The sequence below is a fragment of the Lemur catta genome, chromosome 12, assembly GCF_020740605.2.
Source record: "Lemur catta isolate mLemCat1 chromosome 12, mLemCat1.pri, whole genome shotgun sequence".
Lineage (NCBI taxonomy): Eukaryota > Metazoa > Chordata > Mammalia > Primates > Lemuridae > Lemur > Lemur catta.
Genome location: NC_059139.1, coordinates 60092383 through 60107837, shown reverse-complemented (window position 1 = coordinate 60107837; position 15455 = coordinate 60092383). Strand labels below are relative to the sequence as shown.

The 15455-nt window shown below is 38.1% G+C and overlaps 1 protein-coding gene across 1 annotated transcript; it reads left to right on the top strand.

The window, feature by feature from the left end:
* The first annotated feature begins 469 nt into the window (after window positions 1-469).
* Window positions 470-15069, top strand: MBLAC2 (metallo-beta-lactamase domain containing 2). The gene is made up of 2 exons (XM_045566037.1): window positions 470-1284; window positions 11709-15069. Exons 1-2 carry the CDS (start codon window positions 831-833, stop codon window positions 12092-12094), a joined length of 840 nt encoding a protein of 279 aa, XP_045421993.1. The 5' UTR covers window positions 470-830; the 3' UTR covers window positions 12095-15069.
* Window positions 15070-15455: the final 386 nt, after the last annotated feature.

The window sequence follows — 15455 nt, the reverse complement described above, 5'->3', positions numbered from 1 at the left end:
ATATTTCAACAGATTTTAAAGGGAGCAGAAGGGGAGGTAAAGTTATCTCCCAACGCCCCTAAATCCAGAGACGCTAATGAATCTCTACCCCTGACTTCCCCCCACTTTCTCCACGTGCCCCTTTAACTCCTCTCTACCCTCTCCACCCCCTCCCAAGTCCTGGGTTGCTTCCTCTGTTACCTGCTCACTTAGTCTCGTGGCTTGGGCAAAGCTGTGCAGCCCACGTGCCGCCCGGCAAGGAAGGAGTGCTGGCAGAGGACGCCGCACTCCGGCGCAGCCGGTTCCACCTCGGGAGAAGCGCGCGCCGCCCTCCACGCGGCTCCGGAGCCGCGTTCCGATCCGCACTAGCGAGCCCCGCCCCGTCCCCGGCCAGGCCCCGCCCCCTCGGCAAAGAGCTTTTTAGCCCTTGGCAGGCGCCGTAGTCTCCGTCCGACTGGCTCGGGCGACTCTTTCCGCGCCGGCTGGGAGCGCGCGTCGCGGCGAGCCAGCGGGTGGGCGGGCCTAGCGCTCCCCACTCCTCGATACCGGCCTCTGCAGTCAGACCCCCGGGGTGCGGAGAGTGTCGCCTTCTGGGTCTCCATTCTGCCGCAGTGGCCCCGCCGTGCTGCGGCTGCAGAGGCTGCGATACTCCAGGCCGCTCCAGGCAGCGCCTGTACGCGTCCTTCCTCCTCCAGGTCCCCCCGCGCCTCCCCGCGTCCTCCGCCCCCTCCTCGCTCCGCGCCGCCTCCCGGGCTGCGGGCAGACCGCTCCGCACCGCCGCAGCGCCCGGTGTCTGGACAGCCTGTGGGAGACGCCCACGCCCAGCCCGCCCGGCCGCACCCCTGCCCGGCATGTCGGCGCTCGAGTGGTACGCCCACAAGTCTCTGGGCGATGGCATCTTCTGGATTCAAGAACGATTCTACGAGTCGGGCAACCGCGCCAACATCTGGCTGGTGCGCGGTTCGGAGCAGGACGTGGTGATTGATACGGGCCTGGGGCTGCGCAGCCTGCCGGAGTACCTCTACTCCTCCGGCCTCTTGCAGGACTGCGGGGCCAAAGAGGATGCGGCGCGCCGGCCGCTGCTGGCCGTGGCCACCCACGTGCACTTCGACCACTCCGGCGGCCTCTACCAGTTCGACCGGGTCGCCGTGCACCACGCCGAGGCCGAGGCGCTGGCTCGCGGGGACAACTTTGAGACCGTGACCTGGCTGTCCGATAGCGAGGTGGTGCGGGCCCCCAGCCCGGGCTGGAGGGCCAGGCAGTTCCGGGTACAGGCGGTGCAGCCCACCCTCATCCTGCAGGATGGTAATGGGCCCCCGCGGGCGCGCGCGCTCTGCTGAGGGAGGGGACTGGGAAGAGACAGTCCGAGTGCTGCATGTTGCAGACCTGCGTGGCCATAAGGGGGATTATTTTGGCATCTCGCAGAACTACTTCTGTTTCACCCTTCCCTTAGTAAAAGGCCACTCGACCAGAGCCAAGGCCATCGCAGCCTTCTCTGTCAGAGAGCACTCTGGCACTGCGTAGCCATTCTGAGTACTCCTTTGAAAGCCCTGCACCGCCCCCGCAGTCAGTTTCCTGCGTCTGTTATAGTAGTAACGCCGCCGAGACTTGTGACTAGAGATTGCCCGTTCTATACCCGCGTGCCTGACATTTCCAGGCGCTTTAGTAGCGAGTAGACTCTTAAGGAAGGGCGCCTCACGGAGAGTGCATGCCCTGCTGTGTGCTTTTGAGAGCTGCGGACATCAGCTCCCTTACCACGGGGCAAAGTAATTCCCACCTGTAGGCTTGGAAAGCCATAGCAGAGCAGTGGTTCCGGTCTCTCGTGCATCCCTATCTTTCAGATAGGTTTCTGTCCTTGATGTCGCCTCACGAGAGAAAAAGCTTCATAGTAAACATAAAAGGAGAATATGTCTTAGTCTTTCTTTAATGATACATGGTCTGAGTGAAAGCAAGGCCTGAGATAGATTAATACGGTTATTTTCGGTGGAGATAAATTATGTGGACCAATACATAGGTAGCCTTGGTCCTTTGACTCTGTGAACGAGAGGATGGGGGTCAGAGAGAAATTCATGGAATAAAACAATATAGAATAGGCCCTTAGCCCATTGTCCCCACGCAGGCACTTAAATAATTAGCCACAGCCCCAATATTTGGTATATTAATTTTCTATTTTCTTTTTAGAATACTTTTGATTTCACTTTATCCTCACAACACTGACCCCCAATTATATGACTTGCCTAGAGTCCACTGCGCAAGATGATGGTAAAAGCTAGGATTTGAATGAAGGCACAATAAATCAAAGCATGCAAAACATACATAAATCTTACTCCATAAATATATTATGTTAATTCTGGGTAGAATGTGAAAGCCCCCTTGTTTCTTTTCTATCTTGAAATCATTTTAATTTCCAACTTAGTTTATTAAAACATCCCTCTCTAAGGTAGAAAAATGGAGTTGCTGCAGTACAATGGGCTCACTTTTTATGACCAAACAATACAGCAAATAATGAAATATTTTACAAAAATCAGTTTATCTTACAGATGAGATCTTGATCAGTTGACATATTAAAAAATGCAAGATTTTATACTTCACCCCTCCCCACCCAATAAGGCTCTTCATTAAAGTTTTCAATCTAAAGGTTAAAAAATTCTGATTTAGGTGGTAGTCTTGCATTATCTGACAACTTGAAATGAAAGAAAAGTACATTTACATTAAATTTTAATTAACGTTAAATTGAAAGTACATTTACTTTTAAGCACTGTATTTCTTGATAAAAAATAATACTTTTAGAGGTAAGATTTCAGTGCAGTTGATGGGTATTTAGCCCAAATTCTGGCACCCAAATCAAAGAATGTTTATATTAGTATTAAAATATATTTAAATTGTTTAAAAGAATAAATTACTTTTGATTTTGATTCTGTGAGAGCAAGGGGAAATCAAGAGTGAAAGAATGGTTGGGATGATTTATAGACGAAGAAAGGATCCATGCCATCCTGAATATCATGCCTGAGGTCATACAGCCAGTTTGGGAAATAGCTGGGACTAGAACCCAGGTTTCCTGAATCCTAGTTGGTGGTAGAATCCTAGCATTTTTGGAGCTGCACAAGGCCTGCAAATTACCTGTGTGGTGCTTTAAGTCTTTAAAAGGTGTGAAAAGAAAGCTTAATATTTACCAAACACTTTGAAGGTGATAGTACTGTGTTATCCAAAGTTCTTTTTCATTAGGAGCTGACTGCTTCACCTTTTCAAGTAGTATATAATTTCCTCTCTTCTCAGGAATAGTAATTTCCTGTATCTTCTGAATGATGTGGCCTGGTAACTTGATATTAACATAATCTAGATGCCTGAGAGGAGATATAAAATATTTATATTAAAACTTCATATACAGTTACACACATGAACAGCACGTGTCCAAACAGCATAGTCTTCATTGTTTTGGTTAGAACACAAGGAAGCTGAAATCATTTGTATCTTACATTTCATTTAGTGAATTGATCATCATCTGTCATGGAGAAGGATAAATCTGTGTACTATGTCTCTAACCAAAAAGCTGACCTTGTATATGAGGGACAAGGAGGACAAGGAGAGAATAGCCATATCATCCAGTGCATTATCTTTGAAAGAAAAACAGCTTACCCTGCTAATAGTGAAATAGTATCTTCCTATAAGATAGCAATAGACCTTAAATTGACAGAGCACATACTCTTGAATGGGCACACATCATTTTGCTTATATTTCACAATATTCAAGTAATATGAAGTTCTGGCATTTTTAGCTATCGCTATTAGACATATTTAAACAGTTTGCCCAGAATCATTGCAGTATTATCTCAAAGGAGTAGTTTCAGGTAGACTTAAGTCGTTTGGGGAGGTTTAAACAAAAAAATACAGATTCTAGACAGGTAGCAGACTGAACAGACACATCCCAAAGCCCCACCAATGCTACTGTAAAGAGGACCGTGATTTGTTTAAGTATAAATCCTCATTGGCTGGGGGAACTGCACTGATGAAGTTGGTCAAAAGGCTCAGGAATTAGCAATAGGTGGTACCTCACTGGTGGCAAAGGTAAGAATGTTAGAACAAATAAAATTGGTTAAAACCTTTTCAGAAGTAGTTAAAACTCTAGAACCCTTCTCCGTAAGTAAATCCCCTCCCCTCAATCCAATCAGTTTATTCTCTGGGGATAGTAAATAAAAGGAGTTTCTTGATTAAAGGATGCCAAACACTATTGAGCTATTGAGCTCAGGGGTTTAGGAGGAACAGTGTGTGTGTGTGTGTGTGTGTGTGTGTATCTCCTACGATTTTCCCAGAAGGATGAGAGCCAGACCTTTACTTCTCTGGTTGGAAATTAGAAAAATTTTATCCAAAGTTTCTGCACCCTAGAGGAAAGACTTTAAGATGCCAAGGTAGAAAAACCCCTGAGAAATCCCTGGTCTATCTCTGTCAAGCCAAGGTCACTAGAACCCATGCATATGCTTCAAGAAGCTTCTTTGTCCCCATTCTTTATTGATGTAAATGTTTATGGAGTACAGGTGATATTTGGTACATGCATACAATGTATAATAATCAAATCATTAGGATATCTATTACCTCAAACATTTATCATTTTTTGTGTGTGTTGGGAACATTCCTGATCTTCTCTTCTAGCTATTTTGAACTATACAGTAAATTGTTAACTATAGTTGCCCTACTATGCTATTGAACACTGTAACTTACTCCCTCTAACTTTATCCATTAACCAACCTTTCTTCATCCCTTCCTTTCTTTCCCAGCCTCTAGTAACAATTCTAACTTTTTTAGCTCCCACATATGAGTGAGAACATTAAATATTTGCATTTCCGTGCCTGACTTATTTCACATAGCATAATGTCCTCTAGTTCCATCCATGTCGCTACAAAAGACAGGCTTCCATTCCTTTTTATTGGTGAATAATATTCCATTGTGTCTATATAGCATGTTTTCTTCATTCATCTGTTGATGGGCACTTAGGGTGATTCCATATATTGGCTATTATGAATAGTGCTGCAGTAAACATGGGAGTACAGATATCTCTTTGGTGTGCTGATTTCTTTTGGATATATACCAGTAAGATTGCTGGGTCATATGGAATTTCTATCTTTAGTTTTTTGAGGAACCTCCATTCTCTTTTCCATAGTTGCTGTGCTAATTAATTTTCCTGCCAACAGTGTATGATCATTCCCCTTTCTCTGCAGATAATAGCCATTTTAACTGGTGCCTCCCACTCTTAAACAGGCAACCAAGCATTATGAAAAATCTGAGAAAATCTTCTAACATGAGTTCAAATATTAAAACAAACAGCATAAAGCAACGTGAAAGTGGGAGACTGTCATCATCGGGGGATAAGACATGCTATTGCATTCAAGAGATCCAGGAGATGATAAGGATGGTTTAAAAATACACAACAGAATAATATCCGCCAAAAAAAAAGAGCTCTTGGAATTTAAAACATCAGAATTTACTTAGTAGAAGTCTGAAAGGTAAAGATGAAAAACTTAGAGCATATAGGCAAAATGAAAAGAAGGAGAGAAAAAGACCACATAAGTAGAGGACCAATTTGGAAAATCCAGCCCTGGAATAATACGTACAGACAGGACAGAGAAAATGAGAGACAAGAAATAGAAGTAATCCAAGAATAGTAAAGGTAATCCAAGAATATATCCTACAATTAAAGGGTACAATTTCCAGATTGAAAGGGCCCACTGAGTTTTCAGCACAATGGATGAAAACATCCAAACCAAACCACATTACCGTAAAACTTCAGAACATTAGGATCAAAGAAGATTCTACAAGCTTCCAGAAATTTAAACAAAAGGGTCATATATTTAGATCAGAATGGCTTTGAAACTAGAAAAGAAGAAAATTTGCCTTCAAATTTGAATGAAAATATTTCCAACCAATAATTCTGCATCCATCCCACTTCTTAATTAAATTATTTCCCACTTAGGAAGGTGCTAGGATATTCGCCTTCAAAATAAGGGAGTAAAGCAAGAAGGAGGAAGATATTGAATACAGTAAACAGGAAATCTAATGCAAAGGAAAGTCAAAAGAAAACATCAGGATGATGCAAGGGATGGCGCTCTGACAATGATAGTACCTGGGTACAGAGGGCTCCAGATTGGAGCAGTTGAATCTTAATTCTTTTGCCATGGTGGAGGCAAAGGGTGAGAGGATGAGAAATGTATACATGTGTAATGATGGTGTGTGGAGAGTGGGGAGTAATGCAAGCTAAAAATCCTGTCTTACAGTGTAGTCAACAAGTAACAAAATTTTAAGACCAAGAAATAACACATGCATGAAATCAACAAAATATATCTAATTGGTAAATCAAGAAATAGAGTATAAACATTTAGGGATAACTGTATCTGGTAGAGGTAACTACTAGAAGAAATAGCTAAAGTTGTTAGAAGTGGTTGCCTCTTCATAACAAGATTGGAGATAGAGCAAAAATGGGGCAAAGACATTTTTCTTACATTTTAAACGCTTCTGAAATATTTCATTTAAACCATGTACATATATTTGAGTAAAAACAAAAATGAAGAATGGCAATACGGGAAAGGGCATTTGAGAAACCAAGAGAAGTCTAGTATGATTAGAATCTGGACAACTAGATCAGGGTGAGGCTTGGAAGAATTATGGGCATGTGTTCCCGAGCGCCTGTGTGTGTGCACACGCTTATGCTACATTTCACAGACATTTCTGGTTCTTGTAAGAGAGGTTTCATTAAATTCTATATTTGAGCATTATTAGCACATGGGAAGCATTTTTTAAGCCACAGGATAATGGCAGAACTAAATATATTCAGCCTTCTGAGTTGTTTATGGTTGCTATCTGTTTTGATGGGTGGGTACCCATGTTTTATCTGTTGCTAAAGAGTTTGAATACCACCTGGATATAACCAAAGATCAATGAGACCCTATCCCTGAATTGGTAATTCTCTATAGCTTTTGAGAATTAAACTTCTCTTACATGCAACCCTTCTGTACATTTATTAAATAATTGGTCTCCAGCAGCTCTAGTATTAATCAACTTAGCAATAATTTCTTTGCCTTACCTGCCAATCATACAGTAAATGCCAGTGGTTTGTAATCCCTGGAGGTGCCTTAAATCTGGAATAATTATCTGTAAAGGATTTCTGGCCCCTTGTGATTGAAATTTGGGAGTGTCTGATACCATCTTAATGTCGTTGCTGGATTTCAAGGCAAGACCAGATATGAAGATGAAGCAGCAAATGAGACTTCTTTGGGGGTCAGTTTCAAGCCCTGAAATATATTTCCACTACCTAGGACAGATGCCAGGGCTGTGGCTTCTTGCTCTTCTGTCCTGGGAGTACAGTCAGGACTAAAATTCTTTCAGGGACTTTACCCCTGTGGTTACACAGTGCTTGGCAGCATGTGTTAGAAAAGTCATTTAGGCCTAATGACAGTGGTTCTAGAACTTTGGTGTGCAAAAGAACCATTTGGGGAGCATGTTAAAAATGGCGATTTCTAGGCACTAATACGCTAAACTTTGGGTGCTATAAGACTGCATCCTTTGTGTAGGACAAAGGAATCTTTATTTTTAACAGAATCCCCAGGTGATTCTTATGCAGTGAGTCTGCATACCACAGTTTGAAAGCTATGATATTATTTTATAGAAATACATTGCATAGAATTGTGCAGTACAGTTGTGTAGCGATATTTCCACTTCATCCTTCTTCACATGTTGTCATCACTGAAGAGGCAATAGTTCCTATGCGGTAGTTCTCAAAAGGTAGTCTTGGACCAGCACTCTCAGTATTGCCTGGGAACTTGTTAGAAATGCAGATTCTTGGGCACTACCCTAGATCTATCCAATCAGAAACTTGAGGTGGGGTCCTGCAGTCTGTGTTTTAACAAGCTCTGCCTGTGATTCTGATGCACATGGTAATGTGACAACTGCTGATATAGTTCATTGCTCCCCAGACTTGAGACTTGCCTGATAATGAGAATCACCTTGGTTCCTTGATCAGCATCCAGATTCCAGAGACTCTTGCCTAGAAGAGTGAATAAGAAACTAGAGTGAATCTAGGAACGTGTATATTTAATAAGCATTACAGGTGATTTTTATCATCAGGCAAATTATAGAAACCTGGATTTGATTTGCTTTTCAATATGCATAAAAAACACCTGGAAAGCTACCGCTACTGCTGTTGGTCTTACTGGTCCCCAGATGACACTTGAGTTACAGTGTTGTAGAGACAGATCAGTTAACAGTAAACAAAGGGAAGTGGCACAGTGACACAGATGGTACTTCAAAAGCAAAGAATTAGAAATTCAAAGTTTTAAGAAAGGATCTTGGGAAAATCAATGAGCCGTTGAATGTTTTTGTGCAAAGGGCCTTCTATGTGAGAAGAAAATATCACTTTACATGGCATGATATTATTAAATTTAATCTTACCTGGAATTGTGGGCAAAGTTGACTAGTAAACTAGCAAAAAGATTGTTTACTGGTAAGATTAAATTTAGTAATTCTTTAAAATGAAATCCCAACCAAACTGTTTCCCACTATTTACTATAAAATTTTAGTCCCTTCTACTAAAAAAAAATGTTTTAGTCCCAATTTTAGTTCATCTTTTTTTATTTTTAGTACTAATGATGCTCAAATAACAAAGAATTTCTTTACTCCTAAATTCAGAAGAGAAAGAATGTGAATCCCTGGGTTTGTAAAGAAGAATCTAGAAGTACCCAGCATATTCAGAAAATGCATTTGAAGTACTATGTTTATCTTTAAAATTCTTGCATTCCATCATATTATATCCCTTTTTGACAGCTTTATATGGATGAGATATAATCAATATTGAAAGGGATAAAAATCTCAGGACTACCCCCCCAATTCCTTATGCAAAAGGGAAGGAAGCTGAGTCATGCAACAGCCCCTTCCAGATGAATAGCTGTGACTTTAATAACATTATGCATCAGCCAGATTCCCACGGAAAGATAAAGGCCTCAGGCACCTGTGAAGGGCTGCCCCTACAGATCATTCATAAGGAAATTCTTTGCTGGCCTCCCATAAACAAGGACATGCAAATTGTAACTTTGGGTCTGTAGGCTAAGACTAGCTCCTAAAACTAAAGTCTGTTCCATTCCACACTAATGATGCTGATTATAGGTTTATGTTCCAGGTGCAGAACAGAGACAAGACAAGATAAAACATTCTTCCACCTACCCAAGGCCATCTGCATAATTGATGCTTCCTTCACTCCCTTTTTCTCTTCTAACATTTGCCTTATTTTATGTACATGTAGATTTCCTGAGTCTCACAGGAATGGAAAGATTTTGTCTCACTCCCCACTCCCCTCTTCTTTGTTCCTTTCTGTATGCCCTATCCCCTTTAAAACCTGCATTCCTGCATGTCACTCCAGAAAAACAGCCACAGATTTGTCTGTCGTTTGTGTTTTTCCTGGGTGTGTCCTCAAACTTTGGCTTAATAAACCTCCATTGATTGAGGTCTTTGTCTGAGTCACTTACCATAATATACCATAAAATTGTTTATATCAATATACCACAAAATTCACCCATTTAATGTGTACAATTCATTGGTTTTTCATATATTCACAAAGTAGTATATGTATCACAACCAATTTTAGAACGCTTCATACCACCAGAAGAAACCCCATGTTCCTTAGCCATCACCACCCCCCTAAATTCTCTAGCCATGCCCCCACACCGAGATGTATCTGTTCTTAATATTTCATATAAATGGAACAACACATGTGTGGACCTCTGTGCCTGGCTTCTTTTACTTAGTATAATGATTTCAAAGTTTATCCATGTTGAAGCATTGATCAGTACTTCATTTATTTTTATTACCAAATAATATTCCACTTTATGAATACATACATTTTATTTAGCCATTCATCTCTTGATGTACATTTGGATTGTTTTTACTTATTATATACATTCCCAAGTGCAGTGAAAGTGTTCCGTTTTCTCCACAACTTTGTTAACACATGGTTTTGTCAGTTGTTTTTTTTTGATTGAACCAACCAAATCAGCCTTTTAGAATTTAGCCATTCTAGTGTTGTAGAATTTCATTGTGATTTAATTTGTGTTTCAGTGACTAATATGTTAAGCATATTTTCAGGTTCTTATTTACTAATTAAATGCTCTCACTGTCAAATAGTATACTAAAATCTTTTCTCCTTTTTAAAAATTGAGTTTTTTTCTTATTATTGACTTATAAGAGTTCTTTATATATCCTGAATACAAGTTCTTTATCAGATACACATTTTGCGAATATTTTCCCCCAATATGTGGCCTTTTTGCAAATATTTTTTTCCCATGGGGTGGCCTGCCTTTTCATTTTCTTAATGGTATCTTTTTAAGCAAGAACATTTATAACTTGGATAAAGTCCAATTACTCATTTTTCCCTCATATTTTATGCTTATTGTGTCATATTTAGGAGTTCTATGACTAGCCTAAGATCACTAAGATTTTCTTCTTTTTTTCCAGAAGTTCCCACATTTAGATTTATGACCTATTTTGAGTTAGCTTTTGTGAATATTGTGAAGAGGGTTGAGAGGTTCTTGTTTGTTTGTTTGCATATGGATATCCAACGTGTCCCATTCCAGTTTCTTGAATAGACTTTTACCCATTGAATTACCTTGGTTGACCTTTGTCAGATATCCATTGACAATATTGTAGTGTTTACTTCTGGACTCTCTGTTCTCTTCTATTGATGATGTTTATCATTTAGCCAGTAACACAATGTCTTGATTATTGTAGCTTTATTGTAATTCTTGAAATTAGGTAGTATAAGTCATCCAACTTTGGTCCTCTTTTTCATAATTGAGGTTGTTTGCATTTCCATGTAAATTTTAGAATCAGATTTTAAACTTCTTCAAAAAACTGTCAAGATTTTAATTGAGATTGTGCTGAATCTGCACTGACCATTACAGTAACACTTCAAGTTAATACTGATATAATTTCAGTGGAACACAGCAGTTTTGCACCAATATAGCTCTATTTTCTCCTCATTGTCAATAACTGTGAAAAATCTGAGATTTGACCCTACTTGCAAGTTAGCAAGTTAGCCAGCATAATAGATTGTGACAGAAGATGTAAGTTTCCTAGGTCGGAGATAAAGAACGGTTTAATACTCAACAGCAATAGCTTTAGCTAGGGCATCATCATTTGTACCAATTCCCCAAGTCTGAATTCCAACAAGGTGACACAACAAGGAGCAAAATATAATACAATTCACTAGAACAATATTAATGAATTGTGTAAACAGGATACTGATAACATGGACGTTCTGAAAAGTAAAAGCTTCATGGTCAGAAAAGTTTGAGAAATTGTACAACTATATCTACTGTGTGTATATCCACAATATATGCTAGTATATTAAAAGCTTTAGAAGTCTTGAGGAAAAGAAAGCTGCTTATGAAGGGAGAGTTCCTCAGATTATTTGACCACAGAATCATCTTCTTTTCTTTCATGTATCATAATAACCTGCAGAAGTAGTGTTCCACATTGCCTGCTTTGCCAAACACGGGTCTAACGAACAATAAGAATGAAATATAGGTGCTTATTTTTAAATGATCATTAAGAAATACAGTATTTATGAAATAAAAGTAAAATAAGCATCATCTTTCCCAATTTTTCTGAAACCATTTCATGTTCTTCTGTTCTTCAAATGATTGAAGTCGAGTGTACAACATGTTTATCTGTAGACTTTGTTTTCATTTGTAGGGGATGTGATCAACCTTGGTGACAGACAGCTCACGGTTATGCACATGCCAGGTCACTCCAGGGGCAGTATTTGCTTGCATGACAAGGACCGAAAGATTCTCTTCAGTGGAGACGTCGTGTATGATGGATCATTTATTGACTGGCTCCCATACAGCAGGATAAATGACTACGTTGGAACCTGTGAACGTCTGATAGAATTAGTGGACAGAGGTCTGGTAGAAAAGGTGCTTCCTGGGCACTTCAATACCTTTGGTGCTGAAAGGCTTTTTCGATTGGCTTCTAACTATATTTCAAAAGCTGGGATATGTCACAAGGTTTCAACTTTTGCCATGAGATCTCTTGCAAGCTTAGCTCTACGTGTAACAAATTCTAGGACCTCACCCTAGTATCTATACTGATAATCTATTTTGATTAATTATATAAATTAATCCAATTCATTCTGTGCTATTTAAATGGTTAATAGTGAGCATTTCAAGGAGTGCTTTTCTACCACTATTGTATAAAGAAAGATTGAGAAAAGATTGAGAATGAATAGGCCAAAAAGGAAATTCTTAGCTTAAATTGTTTTCTTTCTTCCAAGTAAGAAACCACTTAAGTAAGCTTATAATTTGCCAAAGCTGTCATCTTGTAATATTTGCTCTAGAAATGACATAGAAGTATATGGGAAAGCAAGGAGATATTTTGCAGCAAGAGAAAGGACTGTCCTTGCCTCCCATTTGTTTTATTTTATTTCCTAGATGACCTAGGAAAAAAAGGCATATAGAGTTTTATGTTTGTATTCCAAAATTGATATTTTTTAGAATATTATTTGAAGATAAAGATTCTTGGGTTTAAAATACATTAGAACTTAATACAGACATATAAACTAACATTTAGAATGACAGCTAAAATATTCCATTGTTATGGTCATGAATTTTTTATGCTTCCTTTTATTTATTGTTTATGTAATTATAGCGCATATGATATGTTTGTAATTTAGCTTATGAAAAGTACAATGAATTTGGTTTTATTGCAGAGCTTTAAATATAAATTGCACAGTGTTTCAGTAAAAAGCTACTATATATTGTTGTTTGTTATTATGTAAGTAATATTTTCAATCATAAAAGTGAATTTCAGATGTCTGTAATCTAAGTGCAAATTGTCAGATTTCTCAAAAGGACACTGTCAGGCAAATTTGAAAATATACACATTGAGAATAATTTTTTATTATATCCTATTTTAATATTAACAGCTATTATAAGCAAAACTTTTCTTGTTAAATAGCAATTTCAGTATTATGTTATATTTTACAGTATCAAAGCAATTATAGAGATCTACAATATCCTGATATAAACTGTTCTTTTATTTAACATACCATACATATGTACTACAGAAGGATTTTCAAATTAATTGCAAAATGTGTATTAGATATTGACTTAGAGTGAATTGCCTTTTTAAATCCTGATTCACAACACCTATTCCTGTTCAGTATTCTTTGTCTTAAATACAGAAGTCTACATTCATGAAGTCATAGGAAAGGTTATACCACTATTTGGTAAAATGTTTTGGTTTGGTGCTCTTAATAATAATTTCTTAAAAAGCCTTTTGGAATTTTCATAAAGGTTTTTTAAACATTTTTTTCCATTGCCTTTTTATTATTGACGTGTCTAAAACTAAACTGAGATAGCTTTGGAAATCATATTTTTTAGTATTAGGAAGGCCCAGCAATTTTGATTTCTGAAAAATTATGAAACTTTTTCTACCCTACAGAACCCAGGTTCTTTAGTTATTTCTTTATTCAACACATAGACACACACATACAGCCCCACATGGATACACACACAGTCACATATATGCATGCACAGCACTGCGCTAAACACTGTGGAAACTTAAAAAGTTAGACAACATTATAGCTGGAAGTTGAAAGCACACGAAACAAATAATTATATATGCAAGTTGAAATTAATATAAATTATGCATGAGTGTAAGGTATGTAAATGAAAGGGTATAAAATTTTGTTAGGGAACGTTTCCTTAAGGAGGCATTTTTGAGTCAGATTTGGAAGGATGATTTGTTAGATGGTCAGAGTGGGAAACAAGAAGATACAAGGATAAGGTCATAAGCATTGCTGTCTAGAATAGTCTATTTCTTGTGACAATATAAATTTAATTTTCAGGAATCCCATATCTTCCCAACACCATGTATTTAGCATGAGAAAAATGGACTTGTATCGTGTATATGAGTCATCCTTAATGAAAGATGAGCTGAACTGCCACATGCCAGCAAATGAACCTTTACTTAGAATCAGAAAGGAGGCCATGATTGGTTCAAATATAGAATATCAGAGAAGTTTCTCTATGATGCTCATTCAAGGCAGTAGGTCTGTTTCAAATGAGTATAACATCAAGAATATAGATTAGGTTCAGGGCAACTACAATCATTTAATAAGCCTTAAATATAGCCATTATTTTTATATCAGTAGCACAAAGGAAAACCAAAAGTCCTTAACCATTTACCATTTTTATCATGTTAGGCCTTTTTTTTTTTTAAATCAGGGTTTAGTAGGCACTATGTTTTGTTAGAAAATAATTAAACCTCCTGAAGGATTTCCATATTTATTAAAAGTGCAATTTTTTAAAACACATTGATGTTATTTTTTAATTTCCCATTTTTTTCAGTTTTTCAAATTGTACCACCATATAAGACTGTGATATTTTGCTATTGCTTCAATGTGAATAAATTGGGGTAAGGATATCATTTATTGAGTGCCCCTGATGTACATTTTAAATATGCATTTTTAAATTTAATCATAGCCCCAGCACCAAGAGGTAATTGACCAGCACCAAACAACACAATTTTGGGTAAAGCTGGTCAGTGAACACAGGTCTGTCTGCCCCTAAACTGGTCTTTTGTACCTGCACAATAACATAAGATTGGCAAAGTGTATTTTTACTTTCTGAGATGCCACATGTGCCAAGAATAAATCAAATGATGCATAATAACATATCTTTTTAAAGCTTTTAAAAAATATATTTTCACCCTGACAGTGACCCTTGTAATTTATGATTTTTGGAAATATAAGTATGTAAGTATAATTCAAAGTTGTTCAAATGTAAGGCATTTAGAAGTAATTTTTGTTTTATTGTTAATACTTAATCTTTGGAAATTCATTTTCCTTACTTGATGTTTCCTTCTAACTGAGAAACCTAAAACAAACAAAAACCGTGTATGTTATCCTGATATAGTTGAATAAATGACTGTGTATTTGTTCCTATATAGATAGTAATATGAATGTGACATGCACAAATTGTCCTCTTATGACTTTCAGATAAATGTAAGTAAACATTTGTGTAATAAATATTAAAGTGGACATTTTATTTCAGTCTGTAATTGTTATTTTTATAACATTAGCAAATTTCCATTTAATTTCTTGCAAGAATATTTCTTATATGAAGTGCAGTTTTGAAAAGCACATGGTGAAAAAGATGTCAAATTTGTAGGAAAAAATGGAGAACCCAGAAACAGAAAAATACTAGTATAATCCTTTAGTAGTTAATAAATAGGGCATTTCAAATCAATGGATAAAAGACTATTCGGTAAATGTTAAAATTGTTGATGTAAGAAAAATGGCCCCTGCCATTATAAAAATAAATTCCAAATGGGGTAAAAGACGCAAATATGGAAACCAGAACCACACGTGTATTAAAAGAAAATTTAAGTCATGTTTAACACCTTAGGATAGAGAAGCTCTACTTTTATGCAGGAACA

Excerpts from the sequence above, each read along its gene's own strand:
- MBLAC2 (XM_045566037.1), top strand. The coding sequence starts at position 831 with ATGTCGGCGCTCGAGTGGTACGCCCACAAGTCTCTGGGCGATGGCATC. Across the intron at positions 1,285-11,708 it reads CACCCTCATCCTGCAGGATG|GGGATGTGATCAACCTTGGT; the intron begins GTAATGGGCCCC and ends TTTCATTTGTAG.